Raw genomic sequence first — 16,573 nt, forward strand, 5'->3', positions numbered from 1 at the left:
CATATATGCCTACTCTGTAGCTTACCTCCGACACTCTCATACGCAGCCCCTGGTTGTCACAAGTTCACAACCCCGAGTCGCACGATGCACTTAGTTACGGCCGATACAATCGGACAAAGATACCCGAAACGGGGTATGATCTGAGGGCAAAAAGAAGGGACTTCGTATCCCAAACCGCCACTTCCAGAAACCAATCTTACATGGTGTATACTAAATGCGAAGCGCTTTTCCCAACGGTTCAGATCCATCTTCAGTCAGGGGAAGGGTCATGAGGAAAGAGAGAAAAAAAAATAAAAAGAAGAGTAAGGAAAGTGAGTTGCCGCCCCCTCATTCTCCTCTCTTGTATCTGCCATGTCCGTATCGTAATCTACTAGCGTCAGGATTATAACCACACACAACCCTTCCCACAGGTCCAATCATGGTTCAGTTCAGCCCCCCCCGTCCATGGATTCCATCACACCGTGGCTAAAAGCTTGTCCGTAAGCCTCTTCTGGGGATGCGACCAGGGGCCACTTTACCCTTGCGGGAAGGGATCATCCTCGTTTTTTGCATGGCCGCACGAGCGAGGCGTCCTGGCGCGCGGCGCTGCTTGATCTGTTCTGTCCTAGTTCAGTGTGGTGTTCAGGTACGAGAGGCAGTAGTATTTTCTTCTAAAATCCTGTCGGGGAATAGTTGCTAGGCTATTGATAGTTAAGTTTAGAAAATGCTCTGCGAAGAATAATGCGTCAACCGTTTAGATGTATAGTCAACAGCGTTTCAATCCCGATATCGCATTGACTTTCTCTCTTGTTAAACAACCATGTCATTGTTGCTGCTGGACCGGAAGAGAAAAAAAAAGAAGAAAAATTACGACATGTATGTCATATTACCGAGTAAATTTAACACCGGTGCAGGAACTTCAGCAAGTTGACGAGTAGGCCAGCCTACTTACTGTTTGTTCGGGAACCCTGGAAAGTCTATGTATGCATCTGTGATTAGCGTCAGGAATGGAAGGATAATACGGAGTCGGGGATTGTTCTGGCCTTTTTCATTGGTGGGGAGGGACAACAACCCCCCCAAGTCTAAGGGACTTTGCGCGACCGGACCAGACTATTTCCGATTAGTCATATTGATCGTTTTGATTTTTCCCTGTAGTGTCATTTTTTTTTATTCTACTATTTGCTTTTTGGTAATTTTAATCAATTTTGCGGATGGTTTCCTTTTTTGGTTATATAATTCAAGATATATTGTAATTAAACAGATTTTGATTAACCCCCGATGCACCACCAACAACGCCTCTTTTTCCTCTGTCCCTTTTCTTTCTCTCTCCGCCCATTCAGCTGACGATAGGGACACGTACTAGTCAGGGATCTAGTCGGTTAGAATGATGGCCGGTGGAATAAAGGGCAAAGAGGGGCCATTGGGGCCCCCTGAAAGGAGTCGTCAGGTACTCTTTGCTGAAGAACAAAAAAGAATAACTGTCATTCCCAATTGTTATGCAAATTAAAAGGGTAATTCAAAAATTACAATGACAGGGCGAAGCCACTGATCCGCGTGGCTACTCGTGGTTCTGCTTCAGAGAGACGGCCGAGCGAGCCTGAGGAACCTTTGGTACGGGGGGTCCAGCCTGACTAAGGGCAGAAGGACACTAGTGCCGAATGAAGGATGTACTTCGGCTTAACTCCTGGTCTGATCTGATCTTCTCGGATGAAGATATTTTTTTTCTTCTTATTTGTGGCGATGACAGAAGCCATGGAAGATGAGGAAGTGGAATGCGGTGGGAAAGAATTTAACACTGGCGTAGAAGATGTGTGTATCTGAGGGGGATTATTATCTACAGTAGTGATGGATGAAGAATTACCACGGAGATAACTAGTAGTAAGTGTAAGTATTTAGTAGTCTAACTCAGTAGTAATCAAAGATAACTAGATGTTATTGGCATAGACCCTGTGGTTCCTTCCGGCCAATGTGAAGCCCTCGCGCTGGCAGCCTTTTAGTCGATTGTTTGTGGCCCACGAACGAACCTGATAATACTACTAGACTACACAATAATACCATGAATGATGATGCCTATTTTCAGCTCCACTTCGGCGAACTAGCGTCGTGGACTCGCCCTCCCAGTCCACGGTGAACTTACCCACTAGCGAACTAACTCAACTGACTTTCCAGATGGCCAGAGCTTCGGGAGGGACCCTGGACGGGTTTCAAGATGCTTCTTTCTTAGTCCGCCGGGACTGGCAACGTACGGGCTTGGGCTTGTTCGTCACCTTTGCCTCTCCTGTCGCTTTTTTTTAATATTCCTGCTTGGCCCTTCCCATTCGACTGCCCTTTTTTTACTCTTCCAATTCCCTCCTTTTTCTTACAGTCTAATCTTCTTCCCGTGCTTCCCATTTGCCATCTGATCCGATTCCTTCCATTCCTTTTTCTTCCTTCCTTCCCCCCCCTCCCTCGCTTCTAGCCTCAAAAGCTTGGTCTGTCGTTCGGGTCCCTGCTGTCATACTTGCACTGCTCTCCTCCGATCCCCGATCTACCCTATCTATCTATTATCTATTTACTTATCTACTATTCTCCTCCCCGATCATCCCATCCACCCAGTCGACCTCTCTTTCTCTCATCCACCATCCTCTTCCAACCATTACTCAACGTCGTTCTTCTTCACTGGAATTGCGGGGTGATTGGCTCTAATATTACGTCGCATCATCTTCCGACTCTATACCACTGGCCACGATTTCTGTTCGTAACAATCGTCTCTGATTCCCCAGCCAAGCATCGAAAGACGAAGAAAAAAGGAAGAAAGAAAAGTTGCTTGCTTTTGCTGGTCCCTGCAATATCACTGGGCCAGTTTGCAATTGTCATTTGATTCGCTTGATCCCCATCGTCTGCGGGTCCCACTTCGACGGCCTCTCAGTGGGTTGAGAGTCGGTTCCTCGGATCTTCTTCATCAGATCGGCGAGGGTAATTTGTTGAACTACTTCCCTTCATCTTGCAGGGAAAGTCAGACTGGTGACTTCTGGAGTTGTCTATCGTGCCCTTGTCAAATCCCGTCTACCCGGAAGCCGCTTCCCAGGTCCAGCGGCGTGTTACACGAAAGTGAACAGGCAAACATTCTCGAAGATCCTCAGTAAGTACTTTAATCGCCTCTCTTTCTTTTCTGCGTGCTCCTTTTTCTCCCTACTGTTCCGCCTGGTCGATGGGGCTGCAGATGCTTGCGTTCGCTCGTCTGGTTTCTCATTCCGCCTCAGTGAGGGGAAGGGCTGCGCAGCAGAGATAACGAAACGTAGCAACCGCAATCAAGACTAACCAGCCTCCCAGCAGATTAGCATCATCTCAGTGTCAAGATGGCGAGCTGCAAAGCAAGTTTTGTGTCGATCTTGAACAACGACGACAACCCGGCCTTCACAGTCCGCTCCGCCCCCGGGCTATCTAGAAATCAAGCCACATCGCCCTATCCTTACCACTACGCACCTCAACAGTCGATCCCGACTCCAGAGTTTCGCTACCATCATGCCTATGTGAATTCTCCGTCAGTATCGCCTGGCTTGGCACGGCTTCCATTCGACAGCGTGCCCGAACCCGTGCAGCCCACTTCTCCCGGCTCCTCAGACTGCTCCTACGACTACATGAGCAGCACCAGCGCTCGATCCCACTACCACCTTGGCCGTCAGGATCCGAATGCGTACCGTCCTCTGTCTGAAAAGCGTATCAGCGGCAGCTCTGTTACGGAGCCTCCATCGCCCCAGCCTTCTGTCGGCAGTACCAAGGAGTCTATGGCTGCCAAATCCGGAGTCCGGAAGAACAAGTACCCTTGCCCCTTTGCTGCCAGCCACGGCTGCTCTGCGACCTTTACGACATCCGGTCATGCCGCCCGCCATGGGAAGAAGCACACCGGGGAGAAGAGCGTTCACTGCCCCATCTGCAACAAGGCATTCACTCGGAAAGACAACATGAAGCAGCACATTCGCACGCATCGCACCCACTCCGAGGATATGCCTACGGCCATGACGACTGATCGGGACAGCGATGGCGGTAGTAGCTGGTCGACCCGGAGGAGCAACACATCGGTGTATGACCACCAGCGCTCCATCAGCGGGACGCAGATGGACGGGCCCTCGTACGACAGTGCGTCGACGCTGAACCCGATTTCCACGAGCCGGGCATATGAACCGATGTCCTCACGAGTATGACGAGTGAGCCAAGACGTGAACGGAGCATGAACACAAAAGAATACCACGGGATGATGTTTACCTATTTCCATTCTCTGGACATCCTTTATTTTCTACTCTTCATCTTTTCCCATGGCGGGACAAGGCGTGTCCCATCGGAGCAACGGCGTTATAACGGAACTCAAAAAAACAGGCGCCCCCCAACCGGCGCAAGAGTGGCTGCTGAGCGGCACTCTTTTGGTGTCACTGCTTTTCTCTTCATTCTGCTGTCTGAAAACTGACGGTCAGATGCGGCATAGGACGGTTCCCACCGTAGTGGGAACCGGGCAGCGAAAGCTGTAACCGGCTTCTCGGAAGGGTATTGTTCCTTTCTTTCTTGTTTGTTTTGTTTTCCACCTTTGGGTCTGCATTCTGCTTTTCGTGTTGATTTTGTCCCATAGCTGGACTGGATTCCCCCCATTGCATTTGGTTTGTTGTTTATTGCATTTTATTTGAATGTCTTGTCAGCGTGTATGTGGGCTTGGTCGGTCTGTGTGATGTGTTTTGAATTTCTATGCCACGAATACCTTTTGTTACTGACCCTATTATTTTGGGAGCGACGGCCGAACTTGAATTTCTGTAATGTACAATAGAAGCTAGTCTGAGAGTGGATGGGATGGAATAAGTAGGCATTCTTGCCTGTCCTTGGGATAATCCCAGATCAATATGATCAAGATGAGAACTCTTCAACTACTCGTATTCCACTATGATGATCTTGTAGACTTTCTGTGTCAATCCTTTTCGAACGATATGAATAATAAGTATCGCCCCGTTGTTGAAGAGGGGCCCATTACCAGGGACCAGAGTATGCATAAATATTAGAATAGAATACCCTATAATCATCCACCCCACAATCTCCAACATCAAGCATAGGAGCAATATACCCATAAGCTCTCAAAATATGTCATATAGACAGATGATCGATATCTAGATATCTAAATTTGTCGAGATAGTTGCCGAACCACGGCTCGCGCGCGGAATTAGCCCGGAGTTGCCATACTACATACATAGTATGCTCAAGTTCCATGTCTTTGATCCTTTGGTCGGATTTGTGCTATACTCCAGGGAAAGAGTCATCAAGAGATTTACTGCCTACTGAACAGTATCTACCCGCTAGTGTCATCTGCTACAAAAACAACTGAGTGTATCAAAGAGTCCCTTGTATATCGCTTTACGTCATCTACTATGGTTATAGTCAACTCGTGTGCTTCGGTTGGATGTGCTATTCGGCACCAACTGAAGGTAAGTAGAAGCCTAAACCAATAGTAATAATAAGGAAATGACCAGTCTAGATATTCGAGAGAGCTTAATGGTGTGATCATAGGAACCTGACACAATTTTCTTCTGTCCATTCGGTAAGAAGGTCACTGAACTTCTAACATACGCACTCTTAATGCAAACAACCACCCTGGTTGCCGATGCCCTTTCACAATATGAGACCATGAATGAATGGACTTCCGTCACCTGTCTTGATATTGTATCAGTCGCAGTTAAAATACTTCGTATAAATCCGACGACCCGGCGTTCTGTTAAGTCTCCGGTACTGCTGATCGAAGAAACTCACAGCAGCGTGTAAATCTATCTCTATATCCGAATCATCAGATTCCGAGAGGTGTGTGGAAAGAGGTGACACGAGCAAGCTTTCTCTCGAAGACATTGATTTTATCTAGGAAGAGGATAACAGGCTTGTGTCAGGACCATGATCTGTTGATGGCTGTGTCGAATCATAGCATCTCTCCGCGGGTACTGTTATAGAGGGGATCATCAGTAAGTAAGTGGCATTATGAGATAGCATATATATGTAGTACTAGTAGACACACAGAGCCTAGATCTTCAATCAAGTTTCATCGTAAATAGGAAGTGCAGCCACAGATATTACATAGTGGGCTTGTTCAAGTGAGTGTATCCATTTTCTTTTTTCATTTCATGACCCATTTAATTATATCACTGTCCATGACGTTGGCCCTGCATTGGAGAAGAAGGTTTCAGACAGTTCTGTCAGCATCGCCCTTGTGAGCTTTGTCTGCAGAAGGTCCTGAGTGTTGAGAAGATCTTTCATAGCCTGGTAGATAGTAGCTGGTATCTCGTGACGATGCATGGGAGAGGCTATGTAGCTCTAATCCGGCAATTAGTTCGCAGATGAGTAGACGTCTTAATACGGCCAGGGATTATTACTGTCAGGGTTTCATAGTTATGGTTTACCTTTACAGGCTTCGTATCAAAAGCAACGTTATCTCTCGCTATGGTCTCTAGCAAATACTGAAAGGTAGTAGTTAGACTTCTCAGTATAATAGTCCGTGCCTGAAGACGCTCATCCTTGCCAATGCCATCAGAGTGAAAGATGTGCGCATTTGGGTTATTATGGTCAATTTTCCTGAGTCACTGCTGCCTGCATCTGTATTAGTATAAGGTTTAACAGTTACCAAAAAAGATATTGATTATCTTATTACGCTTGATTTCTTCCTTTCCAATGCGAGGTACTCCTCAACAATATTATGGCGCTTCAGCGGATTATCAGCTTCGGTGACTGCCATAGACGTGTGGAATCTTCTAGAGATGCCATAACACATGCAATCCATCTTTTGGTGAACATGAGATCTGTATTGTGAGATTCGATTGTCTGTAACTATCAATGCGAAAATGCATACGGGTTGGGGTAAGTTATCAACGCCCCGGTCACGGGATGATGATCGTGTCAGATGATCATTATTTTCAGCCTTGTTATTGTTCCTGGGCTTTTTTTTTGGACTGAAATAGATTGAATTGGTCCCTCGATCATTCTAATGATCACCTTGTATGAGAGTAATCATCTTTTTTCAGGTGTGGGCCAACTTATGTAATCAATTGCCTTTTGATCACGACCATCATGGTTCTATATCCAGTTAGTTCAAGAGGAATAAGGCCTCTTTCATTAGGAGACATAATGGTTATAATAATACACATCATTATGATCTACAATAGGTTTAGAAAGGAAAAACTCAGGCGCAGGTTATGAACGTGAGAGTACCTCTGCATACCGTTAGATACTTATCCAAGAAGAGGGTCTGAACCTTAATTGATTTCCACGGGTTAGATTTCCATGGTTTGGAAGCTCCCAGCCATAATCAATCTGTGGGGTATAGCTAATGTCCCTGAATTTCAGAGCCACTGTAGATGACGATGGCCACAAGGATCAGCACTTTTTTCTTTTTTCGACAGTTCAGTATATCAGTGACTTTTATTACAAGTACGTGTGCAGAGGCCAGTTGGTGACCAAGGAGCTGAGTCAGCGAGGGTGCGGGATGAAGATGATGATGATGTCAGTCAGCGATGCGGTGGTTGTTTTGTTTGGACCCTTGGATAGTATACATAGTAGTAGCATGTATGTGTTGTGACAGGTTTGTGCGAGGTAGGACATTAGTTAGCCATCCACATTCACCAACTAACTATCTAGTTACTGCAGATGTCATCATTGCTGGAGGGAATGGACTGCTGGTCTGACAAAACGGGTTTCAGTGTGCGGGTGCCCCGAAACATCGGCGGGACTCTCTGGTCACCAATGAATTGCAAAGGTGAGGCTGCACGACTACTATCTGTAGTATCCATCTGCCTGTCTCGTACCTGCCTTAAGCGGGTGAATTTGCCCCTACGTCACGGGCGCTGGCCCCGCTGTCTCTTTCTTTCAGTCGCCACTGCCATTTTTACTTCTTCTTCCCTTTCCACCTCGCTTCATCTCTTTCTTCCCTTCTCTTCTCATCTCATCTTCTTCTATCTACTCCATTCCTTCCTTCCATCCATCCATCCATCCCCATCAGCTTTCATCAATTCCTTCTTTTCATGAGACCACTTCCTTCATCTATCTAATGAACATATCCATCTAGATCTTCGCTCCCCCAACAGTCCTCAAACCCACGGACAATGACCCACTACGAAAGCCGTCAGTACGCCCGGCCCCCCGGCGGCTACAATCCTGACTACTATTATGCTGCCCCTCCTCACGGCACCACTCGTCACCAAATGGATGTCGTCCGTCGTCGTGATGGCAGCGTCGATTCCTTCGATGCCCCTCCGCGCGACTATCCGCCGGGAGATTATGGCTACGAATACGGTTACGGCATCCCCCCTCAGGCCAGACCGTCCCGTGTCTCCACCCTCTCGGAGGGGGTGCGCAGATCCCACTCCATGGGCTATCGGGATTCCCATTACGATGACCCGGACTACCACCGTCGATCCCACCGCCGTTCAAGGCGACATGATGACCGACGTATGTTTCCCCATGTCTCAGGCAATGTTCCGACACATCCATCACGCCAATCAAAGAAAACAATGTTGCCAATATCTAAATCGCATTCTGACATACACTCGTAGGTGATCGCCCTAGATACTCCCGTTCTCCATCCGATAGTCGCTCTCCTCCCAGACGACGTCGTAAGTCCATCTCGGAACAGGCCTTGGGTGCGCTAGGTCTGGGGTCACTCGCTTCATCTGGATCCCATCATCGCGAACGTGATCGTGGTCGCTCGCATACCCGGGATCGTAGGTCTTACTCCTACTCGCCCTCACCCACCCGGGACAAAAGCCGCCACCGACGGGAGAAGAGTGAGCAGCGCATCGCCCAGGCTGTTCGAGCAGCCCTGGCTGCGGGTGCCATAGAGGCATTCCGTGTCCGCAAGGATCCTGGCGAGTGGACCGGTGAAAAGGGCAAGCGCATCCTTACAGCTGCGATCACGGCCGGCGGTACCGATGGACTTGTGGACCGAGACCCCAACAGACACTCTAAGCGCCACGTCGTCGAATCAACCCTGGCGGGTCTGGCTGCCAACCATTTCATCAACGGTTCAAGATCCCGGTCGAGGTCCCGTGGTCGGGGTCGCTCTCAAAGCCAGGGCGGACTGAAGAATCTGGTTGCCACAGGGGCCCTGGCTGCCGCAGGGAAGGAGGCCTACGATCGTTTCCGATCCAAGTCTCGCCCTCGGAGTCGGAGCCGGGGCCGGTCCAGCTCTCGAGATAGCTACGACGACCGTCGTCCCCGCAAGCGGAGCAAGAGCGTGACCGACTATATCAACCAAGGAATGGAAGCTCTAGGCCTAGGCCACAAGGACAGCCGTGACAAAAGAGCTCATGGCGGCCACTCGTCTCGTCGCGATGTCTATTCGGACGACGAGCCCTCGAGTGAGGACGAGCCTCGACGCCATCGCAGCCCACGGCGCTCCAGGCACTCTAGAGATGTGAGTCGACCTTTATCCACTGTCACCACCTCGGCACGACCTTCCACGCGCACCACATCCAAAGGAATCGGCGAAGCTGGTCATGGTCGTGTCAACAACCCCCATGGAGATGGTCAACCCGAAGAGTCTGATTCTGACCTGGGAAGCAGTACCGATGAAGAACACCAACGGAAAAAACTTACCCGGAAAACCCTAGTGAAAACCGGTCTGGCCGCGGTGGCCACCATCCACGCCGCACATAGTCTGCACGAAAGTATGGAAAAACACAAAAAACGAGCGGAATTGGTTCGTGAGGGTGAGCTCTCACCGGAGGAAGCCCGTCGTCTTCGGCTCAAGGGTCAGCTCGGCGATGTAGCCAGCGTCGGCCTGGCCGCCCTGGGAATCAAAGGTGCAGTGGGAGAATGGAAACATGTGGAGGAAGCCCGCCGCGAGCGGCATGATTTTGCGAGAAGCTGCAACGAACGACGAGAGCGCCGACACCGCCGTGCTCAGAGCCAAGGACCGGGGACTCGACCGCCACGGACCATATACCCTGACGAGATTGAAGAGCATCATCCATCGGAGTATGGGTCAACATCAGATATTCGATCTCGGTCTGTGGGCCGATCGTCCAGAACGCCTGTCGCACCATATGCTTAGAATGAAAGAAGAGAAAACGAGCGATTTTGAATTACAGACATGTGCTATGATAATGATTGATGATTGACGACCTTTCCCTTCTACTGCGATAATTTGCGGTTATTCCTATGCCAGTTGATAACGCATCTTGATTGTTCTTGACTTTCGCCAGTTGACTACTGATGTTGTATACGTACACAGCCTGCTTATCTTTGTTGCTTTGTTAATCCATTTACTCATATCATATCTCTTTCGGTATCCTCAAGCTTTCCGATGATTTACAGTAGTTTACAAATAATATGGCAGCATAGTTCCGATTCCAGGGCATGTTAGGCATACACTGTTTTCTTACTAAGCGGACAGTAAAAATGAACGGCATAATCCATTCACGGCATGCAGGCATGCACATAGAACTCTCAATGGGGGAGCTAGTATAGACCGTCCCCTTGGCACAGCAACAGACAAAATATTTACAAGACACGCACACTCACACACATGGGTCAAAAGAAGACAAGACAACACAACACCGGGTATGATATCTCAACAAAAGCAGACACACCTGCTAAATAGATGGGCAGGAATCAGTCAACAGAACAACCAGAACTTCAGATCATTGATCAATCAATCGAGCAAGCAAAGCGCAGAGCCAAGACAAGATAGTAGTACTACTACATGCAAGATGACGAGGGAAGACGAGTAGGAGAAAGGCATGTGTCCAAGCACGAACAAGAACAGACGGACAGGCGCAGCAAGGAAGAGAGAACGGAACGCTCGATGCTTTTGCCAGCGGGATGGAAGCAAAATAGATGCAACAATTACGTTGATGAGCGAAGCGGTCAAGCAGGGGTGCGAGCACCCATTAGACAGGGAGGAACCTGGCAGAGAACACGTGGGAACAATGGAGAAAGGAAACGGGCAAGCGCAGCTAGCTGTACATTCCAACGAGGTGAAGGGAACGAAACTTTTACAAAATGCATCATCCTCTGAGAGGTACCATGGAGGAGGAGCCAGGCTAATGCAAAGAAGGAATCAGGTCAGAGCCGAGGGCGAAGGTGCATGGATCAATGAGGGTGAAGGATTGTGAAAGGGTCCAGAGGCGACGTTTTGAAGAGTGATAGCCATGTAAGTCGGTCTAGAAAATGCTAGAGGGGCGCTCATCGATCGGCATTCAAATTTAGCCAACTCATGTCCGAGTTGACGTTGGTAGGATGGCGTGGCGGCATCGGTTCCACTTCTTCAGGTATCAGAACGCTTGAACCGCGTGTGTTGGTGCGAGATGGGTCGAGGGTTCGGTAGTCACTTTCGGATGGCACTGCTATTGAAGGCACATGCGTGCTGGGGTTGTAGAAGCTTCTGCTGTAGGTACTACTGGGAGGCCGGTCCGCCCAGCTGCGTTGTGGCCAGGGCCCGTCACCCTCCAGCTCGGCACTCATCGACGAAGCGCTGGAGATACGAGCGGACTGACTCTCTTGGATTGCAACAGGGCGACCCTCGGAGGAGATGATAGACGAGGCATGCTCTGTTGTGGGGCTACCGCTTATGACCTGGCCTAGAGGCTTTGGCTCATCCAAGAAACCGAAGTCCAAGGGTGTGAGAGTCTTCATCTGCCATGCAGCGCCTTTCGGCTGCGGCTTGGCAGGCGCGCCTGTCGGGGGCTGGAGAGACTGGGATTGCATTCCAACCAAGCTTGTTGCACTGTTGTCCTGGAAGTAGCGACTCCACCCTTCGTTGGTCCTCCGGTCACCTGGTCGACTCCCCGAGGTGGAGTTCTGGGCCTCAATCTCTTTGTCCAGGGCAGCACTCGAATATACACTGGGTGATGAGGCTTCTCCGGTGGAGTGAATGGTCGTCAGAGGACTCGACTTCAGCGGAGTCGAGTTCTGTGCGAAGGTTGGTCGGGCACCAGCCGGCCTCGGGGTCTTCTCGTCACCCACCTTGCCCGAGAAGATTGCAAGCGAGTCTACCGAGGAAGCTGCGAGCGGTACTGGGCTCTTGGCCATGGGGTACGCTGACTGGGCCAATGGTTCCACACCCTGGTCCTGGAAACTGAGGCGATCTTTATCGCCTTGGCCTCGAGCTTTCTTCATATTCTGCTTCTTACGCTTGATCAACAAGAGAATGATGACCAGGATGGCCGCGACACCCAGAATTGCTCCCAGGGTGGCGCCGACTATGGTGCCGACATCGCTACTGGACGAGCCGCCGGCGCCGGCGCTGGAAGATGCGCTAGAGGTCGTCGTTGCTGTGGAGGTAGATGCCGTCGTTGTAGATGACCCGAGAATCTGCTGCCGGCTCTCGTCACCGTAAAACAATTTCGTAGCGTTGACCCAGCTGTTGGAGGTTTGGTTGAAGATGGCCAAGGAGTCCGTACCACTGCCACTAGAGATCACTACTAAACCATCCTCTCCCTGAGCTAAGGAGTAGTTCTGCCGTGTTGTCGACTGCGCTAGGCTACTGTCATATGTTGGGTAACTGCTGAGGGTAATCTCCCTCTTCCGTTTGCGTGACGAGGAGGAGCTGATGGCGGTAGCAGAGTTCTGCTCCTTCCCGGATGAATTCACCAACACCACGCTCGAGACCGTGTTGGGCGCAACGTCCATGTCGAACTCCTCCAGCACCTTGCTTCCGTCGGATCCTTCGAGCATTGCGCACTGCACGCCACTGGACAGCGACTGGGACAGAGTCACGTTGGAGCCATACCAACCCGCAGTCGGGTTGAATATGTGCACTTTCTTTGGGGTTGTATCACCGCCAACCAACGCCGCCTCGCGATCGTTCCATGGCAACAGAACCGGGTTGACGGCCGGTGACGCTTCTGTCGCATTATGGGCCGCAATGGAATATGGCGATACGGTGCTCAAGACGTATGTATCGGAGGACGCAACAGCTTCGTCGGTCTGGTGACCACCATAGACCAGAATGGAGGATGAATTCGACAGGTAGACGGCCTTGTGGTGAGTACGGTTCCCCATGACGGATTGCGGGGGTTTGATGGTGGTCCACGCCTTATCTTGGAACGAGTATCGCTGCAGGCCGGGTTGACTCGATGACCCGGATCCGCCAATGACATAGAGGGATTGCTTGGTCTCATCACCGTCGGTGCCACCTACCACACACGCTGCGTCCGAGACGGCCTCGCCCATGGTCAATGGGATCCACGTTCCATTGCGCTCGAGGGGTATCGATATGAAGCCATTGGCGGAGTAGGTGTAAAGAGTGTTGTTGTATACAGCCGAGCAGTGACCCTCCAGATTCACGAGAGGTTTCGGAACAAGCATGTCGAATGTGTCGGAGAAGAGAGAGAAAAGGAAAAGATCTTCGAATGTACCAGCCGAAGACGATCAGGAAACAACCAGCCGTCCGAGGTTCAGCACGTAGGCGTTAGGACGGAGAAGGGGTGGAAGAATGACTGCCGGAGCACTATCGCATGATCGACACGGTAGAGGATCGTATTCTTGGGTGCAGAGAGGCACCGGGGGAGGCAATGATCGCAGGTCGGAGCTGTGATTGGGGCAACGAAATAACTCGAGAGCGAGCGAGTGAGAGCGATATCTGAAGGATTGACTTGTCCCGGTAGAGCACGGAGGGGTGATGATAGATATGGAAACCGCAAAAGATCGACCTGCTTAGCAAATAGGAGTAACTGTACGTGGCGAAAAAACGAACGACGACCTGGCAATGAGTGTGTCAATTGGAGAGGTTAGGCGTGAGGGGGGGTTTCCGCGAAGAGAAAACGATGGACGGAGTGCACGATATCAAATCGGCAGCAAACGTGGAAAGGAAAGAAAGGAAAGCGCGACGGCAAGACGGCGAGGAAGGAGACCAAATGCCAGACCGAGTCAGGCAGAGAAGGAAGCGAAAGACCAGCGGACGGAGGGGATGGGGATGGGAGAAGGAGGGACGAGTCGAGGGCATCAGGAGAGGGCGAGAGGGATTGGATGGGGGGTGGAGGGTGAAACGCCGGCGGGCAGCTTAGACCAGCACTAGGAAGGGCTGCCGAGAAACTCACCCTTTTTTTCCTTGGTGGAGAGGAGTCAGTGAACCGAGGAGAACAGGGGGGGAAAGGATACAACAAAAACAGAAAGAGCGTGAAACGAAGACGTAGAGAAAGCACAAGTGCACAGCACGTTCTGGAGGATGATGAGAGAGAGAAGAAAGAAGGAGGAGGAGAAAAGAAAGGAAAGGGGAGTGAAGTTGAAGTGAGTGAGAGAGTCAGAATGGAAGGAGCGAAAAAAGGAGGAGGCGGCGATGGGAAGAATTGGGAAGGAGCGACCACTTCTTAGTTCATAGTTAGTACAGTATCTGTGCTGACGACCATTGAATGGAATTGAAAGTAATTCTTCTTCCATTGAGTCATTAACTGTCTATCATAGCTGTCTACTAAGTACTGTTCTGCGCGCACTTACTCTCAAGTCCTACATGAAACCATCATCTGTTTGACATGAGTCTCGCGACCGAGGAGAGGAGGAGATAACTAGAAAGGGAATGTACCTGCATGAAGCTGCAAGGCTGGTCGCAACAACTTTCCCCCCCAACCACCCTTGTCACTGCAGGCGTCAGAACGTGCCAACATTCATCATCATAAACAATTGTTTTACTGGGTTACTAAATTAGGTCATGCAGATTGCAGCAAGTGACCCCTTCCTTGCGGCCCCCAATGTCATCCTATCGTGAGAATATGGACCCTTGGGTCTTGCATCCATGTTACCCCAAGGCTGACTGGATAATGATGAGGATGATTTGGGAGGAAGAAAAAAGTTCCCGAACCCTCACGATCGTATCGGGCGGAAAAATGATGCTGCCTTGCTCGGAAGTGATAATAAACATTGTCAATTGAACGTGCAAAAGGAGAAAAGCAATTAACGGCAAGTCTCCACCATAATATTGGTGCTGACGCCCCGTCATCATCCTTGGGGGACATAGATAGATAGATGGTAACCAGGGGAGAAGAAAGGGAAAGAATATACTAGGTCAGGCAGTCAGAACCACCCCTGTGGATGGAAATGGAATCAAATTCCACCCACTTATCATGAAGAAATCCCCAGGGAGGTCCGAAAATACTATGATGATGATAATGGTGATTATTATGATGATGCATTAACCGAAATCTGCCTGATCCTCCCTTCCCCTCGTGCGCCGACCGGGATCAACTGCCCGATAATTGGTTCTGGCAGGACTAGTCAGGCACACCCGACCGGCATTGGACGCAGGTACGTACACACACAGATACTACTACTACTACTAATAAAATAACACCAACTGTAGCATTAGCAACGAGGGAGATATCTCCCATTTCTTCTCCTTGCCGAACATCTCTCATACATCTTCAGTCCCATCTATTTATAGGCCAAAACCTCTAGAGTCTAGAGTTTAGAGAGATAGATCACCGGAGTAGTAGTACTGCATATCGAACCATGATGGATCCCACAAATTCCACTGACTCGCGGCCGTTTCATCGGCCCCACTGAAGAGGCACAACATCGCTGATTGGTGCACTAGCCGGAGGAACCTCAGGCACTTCAGACGAAGTCCGGACTGACGTAATCCCCATCAATAACTAACTAGTTAACGTAGTTCACGGCTGGAGCGGCCACCCACCCGGCTCGGCCACCCATGTATACTCATACAAAAGACATCTTTTTCAGACTAAGGTATCTCAACCACTCAATAACTGTAGAAGCTGATATAAAGTACAAGTCTTATATATATAGTAAATAATATTATTAGTATTTTTTAAAATTTTAAACCCGCAATTATAATGAGAAATATTGAGCATGAAGTTTTATAGTACTATAATGAAGAAAATAGAGACTAGAAAATTCTATAAAGATTCTAATAAATATTTTATTATCTAATCTATCTGTATACTAGATTGTAAATTAATAACTATACCAATGACTGAGATATCTCAATCTAAAAAGATACCTTTTGTATGGGTATACATGGGTGGCCGAGCCGGGCGGGTGGCCGCTCCAGCCGTGAACTACGTTAACTAGTTAGTTAACCAGTTAAGGACTGATGATTATCCCGATAAGAGATGAGAACAATCAGACAGGGCTCGCTCTTTTGCCATCACAATCAATCAAAGTACCTCAATCAGGATACTACTATTTATGGCAAGTGATTTAGGGTATCTGGCTCAGTACTGCTAATTGAGATTGACACATTGGAGGGCGAAGGGGCACAGAGGTAGGAATACAGTAGTTGCCACCGCGTTGAAATCGACGAATTAAGAGTAACTACTAACCTACTAAAGTGTATATCATCATTGTAACTTCTTAGGATGCTCCCTGAGTTATTCATTATTACACATACAGTCTATCCCTGGTTCGGCTCCCTCATGCTCATAGCTCCATAGTGCTTGCTAATCACTTCCCAGCAGTAAATGATTCATATTGGCAATTTAGGTACAATATTAGGTGAGAGAAACAAATGAGCCCGAAAATTGATTATATATTAGAGAGAGAGAGAGACAAATGAACCCGAAATATTATATAGATTTTAGAGAGGGGGAGAGGAGGGGAGACAGAAAGACACACTGTGAGAGAGAAAAAGACTGCGATCGGA

General features: G+C 49.2%; 4 protein-coding genes across 4 annotated transcripts; 2 read left to right on the forward strand and 2 right to left on the reverse strand.

The window, feature by feature from the left end:
* Positions 1–2,981: 2,981 nt before the first annotated feature.
* Positions 2,982–4,243, forward strand: ASPBRDRAFT_523488 (C2H2-type zinc finger protein). The gene is made up of 2 exons (XM_067626887.1): positions 2,982–3,100; positions 3,292–4,243. The coding sequence occupies exon 2, from the start codon at positions 3,318–3,320 to the stop codon at positions 4,161–4,163; it is 846 nt and encodes a 281-aa protein (XP_067481184.1). The 5' UTR covers positions 2,982–3,100; positions 3,292–3,317; the 3' UTR covers positions 4,164–4,243.
* A 1,851-nt stretch (positions 4,244–6,094) lies between these two features.
* On the reverse strand, positions 6,095–6,284 carry ASPBRDRAFT_41705 (uncharacterized protein; the record flags this gene model as incomplete). Its single annotated transcript, XM_067624630.1, has 1 exon — positions 6,095–6,284. A coding segment is annotated over exon 1 (154 nt), but the record flags the coding sequence as incomplete, so codon positions are not given.
* Positions 6,285–8,078: 1,794 nt separating this feature from the next.
* Positions 8,079–10,027, forward strand: ASPBRDRAFT_194835 (uncharacterized protein; the record flags this gene model as incomplete). Its single annotated transcript, XM_067620797.1, has 2 exons — positions 8,079–8,424; positions 8,529–10,027. The coding sequence occupies 2 exons, from the start codon at positions 8,079–8,081 to the stop codon at positions 10,025–10,027; spliced, it is 1,845 nt and encodes a 614-aa protein (XP_067481186.1).
* Positions 10,028–11,160: 1,133 nt separating this feature from the next.
* On the reverse strand, positions 11,161–13,284 carry ASPBRDRAFT_54007 (uncharacterized protein; the record flags this gene model as incomplete). The annotated part of the gene is made up of 1 exon (XM_067627155.1): positions 11,161–13,284. The coding sequence occupies one exon, from the start codon at positions 13,282–13,284 to the stop codon at positions 11,161–11,163; it is 2,124 nt and encodes a 707-aa protein (XP_067481187.1).
* Between the last annotated feature and the right edge of the window lie 3,289 nt (positions 13,285–16,573).

Source organism: Aspergillus brasiliensis, assembly GCF_001889945.1.
Source record: "Aspergillus brasiliensis CBS 101740 unplaced genomic scaffold ASPBRscaffold_4, whole genome shotgun sequence".
NCBI classification, from domain to species: domain Eukaryota; kingdom Fungi; phylum Ascomycota; class Eurotiomycetes; order Eurotiales; family Aspergillaceae; genus Aspergillus; species Aspergillus brasiliensis.

What these genes read in the sequence shown, in the direction of transcription:
- ASPBRDRAFT_523488 (XM_067626887.1), top strand. Translation starts at nt 3,318, where the DNA reads ATGGCGAGCTGCAAAGCAAGTTTTGTGTCGATCTTGAACAACGACGAC.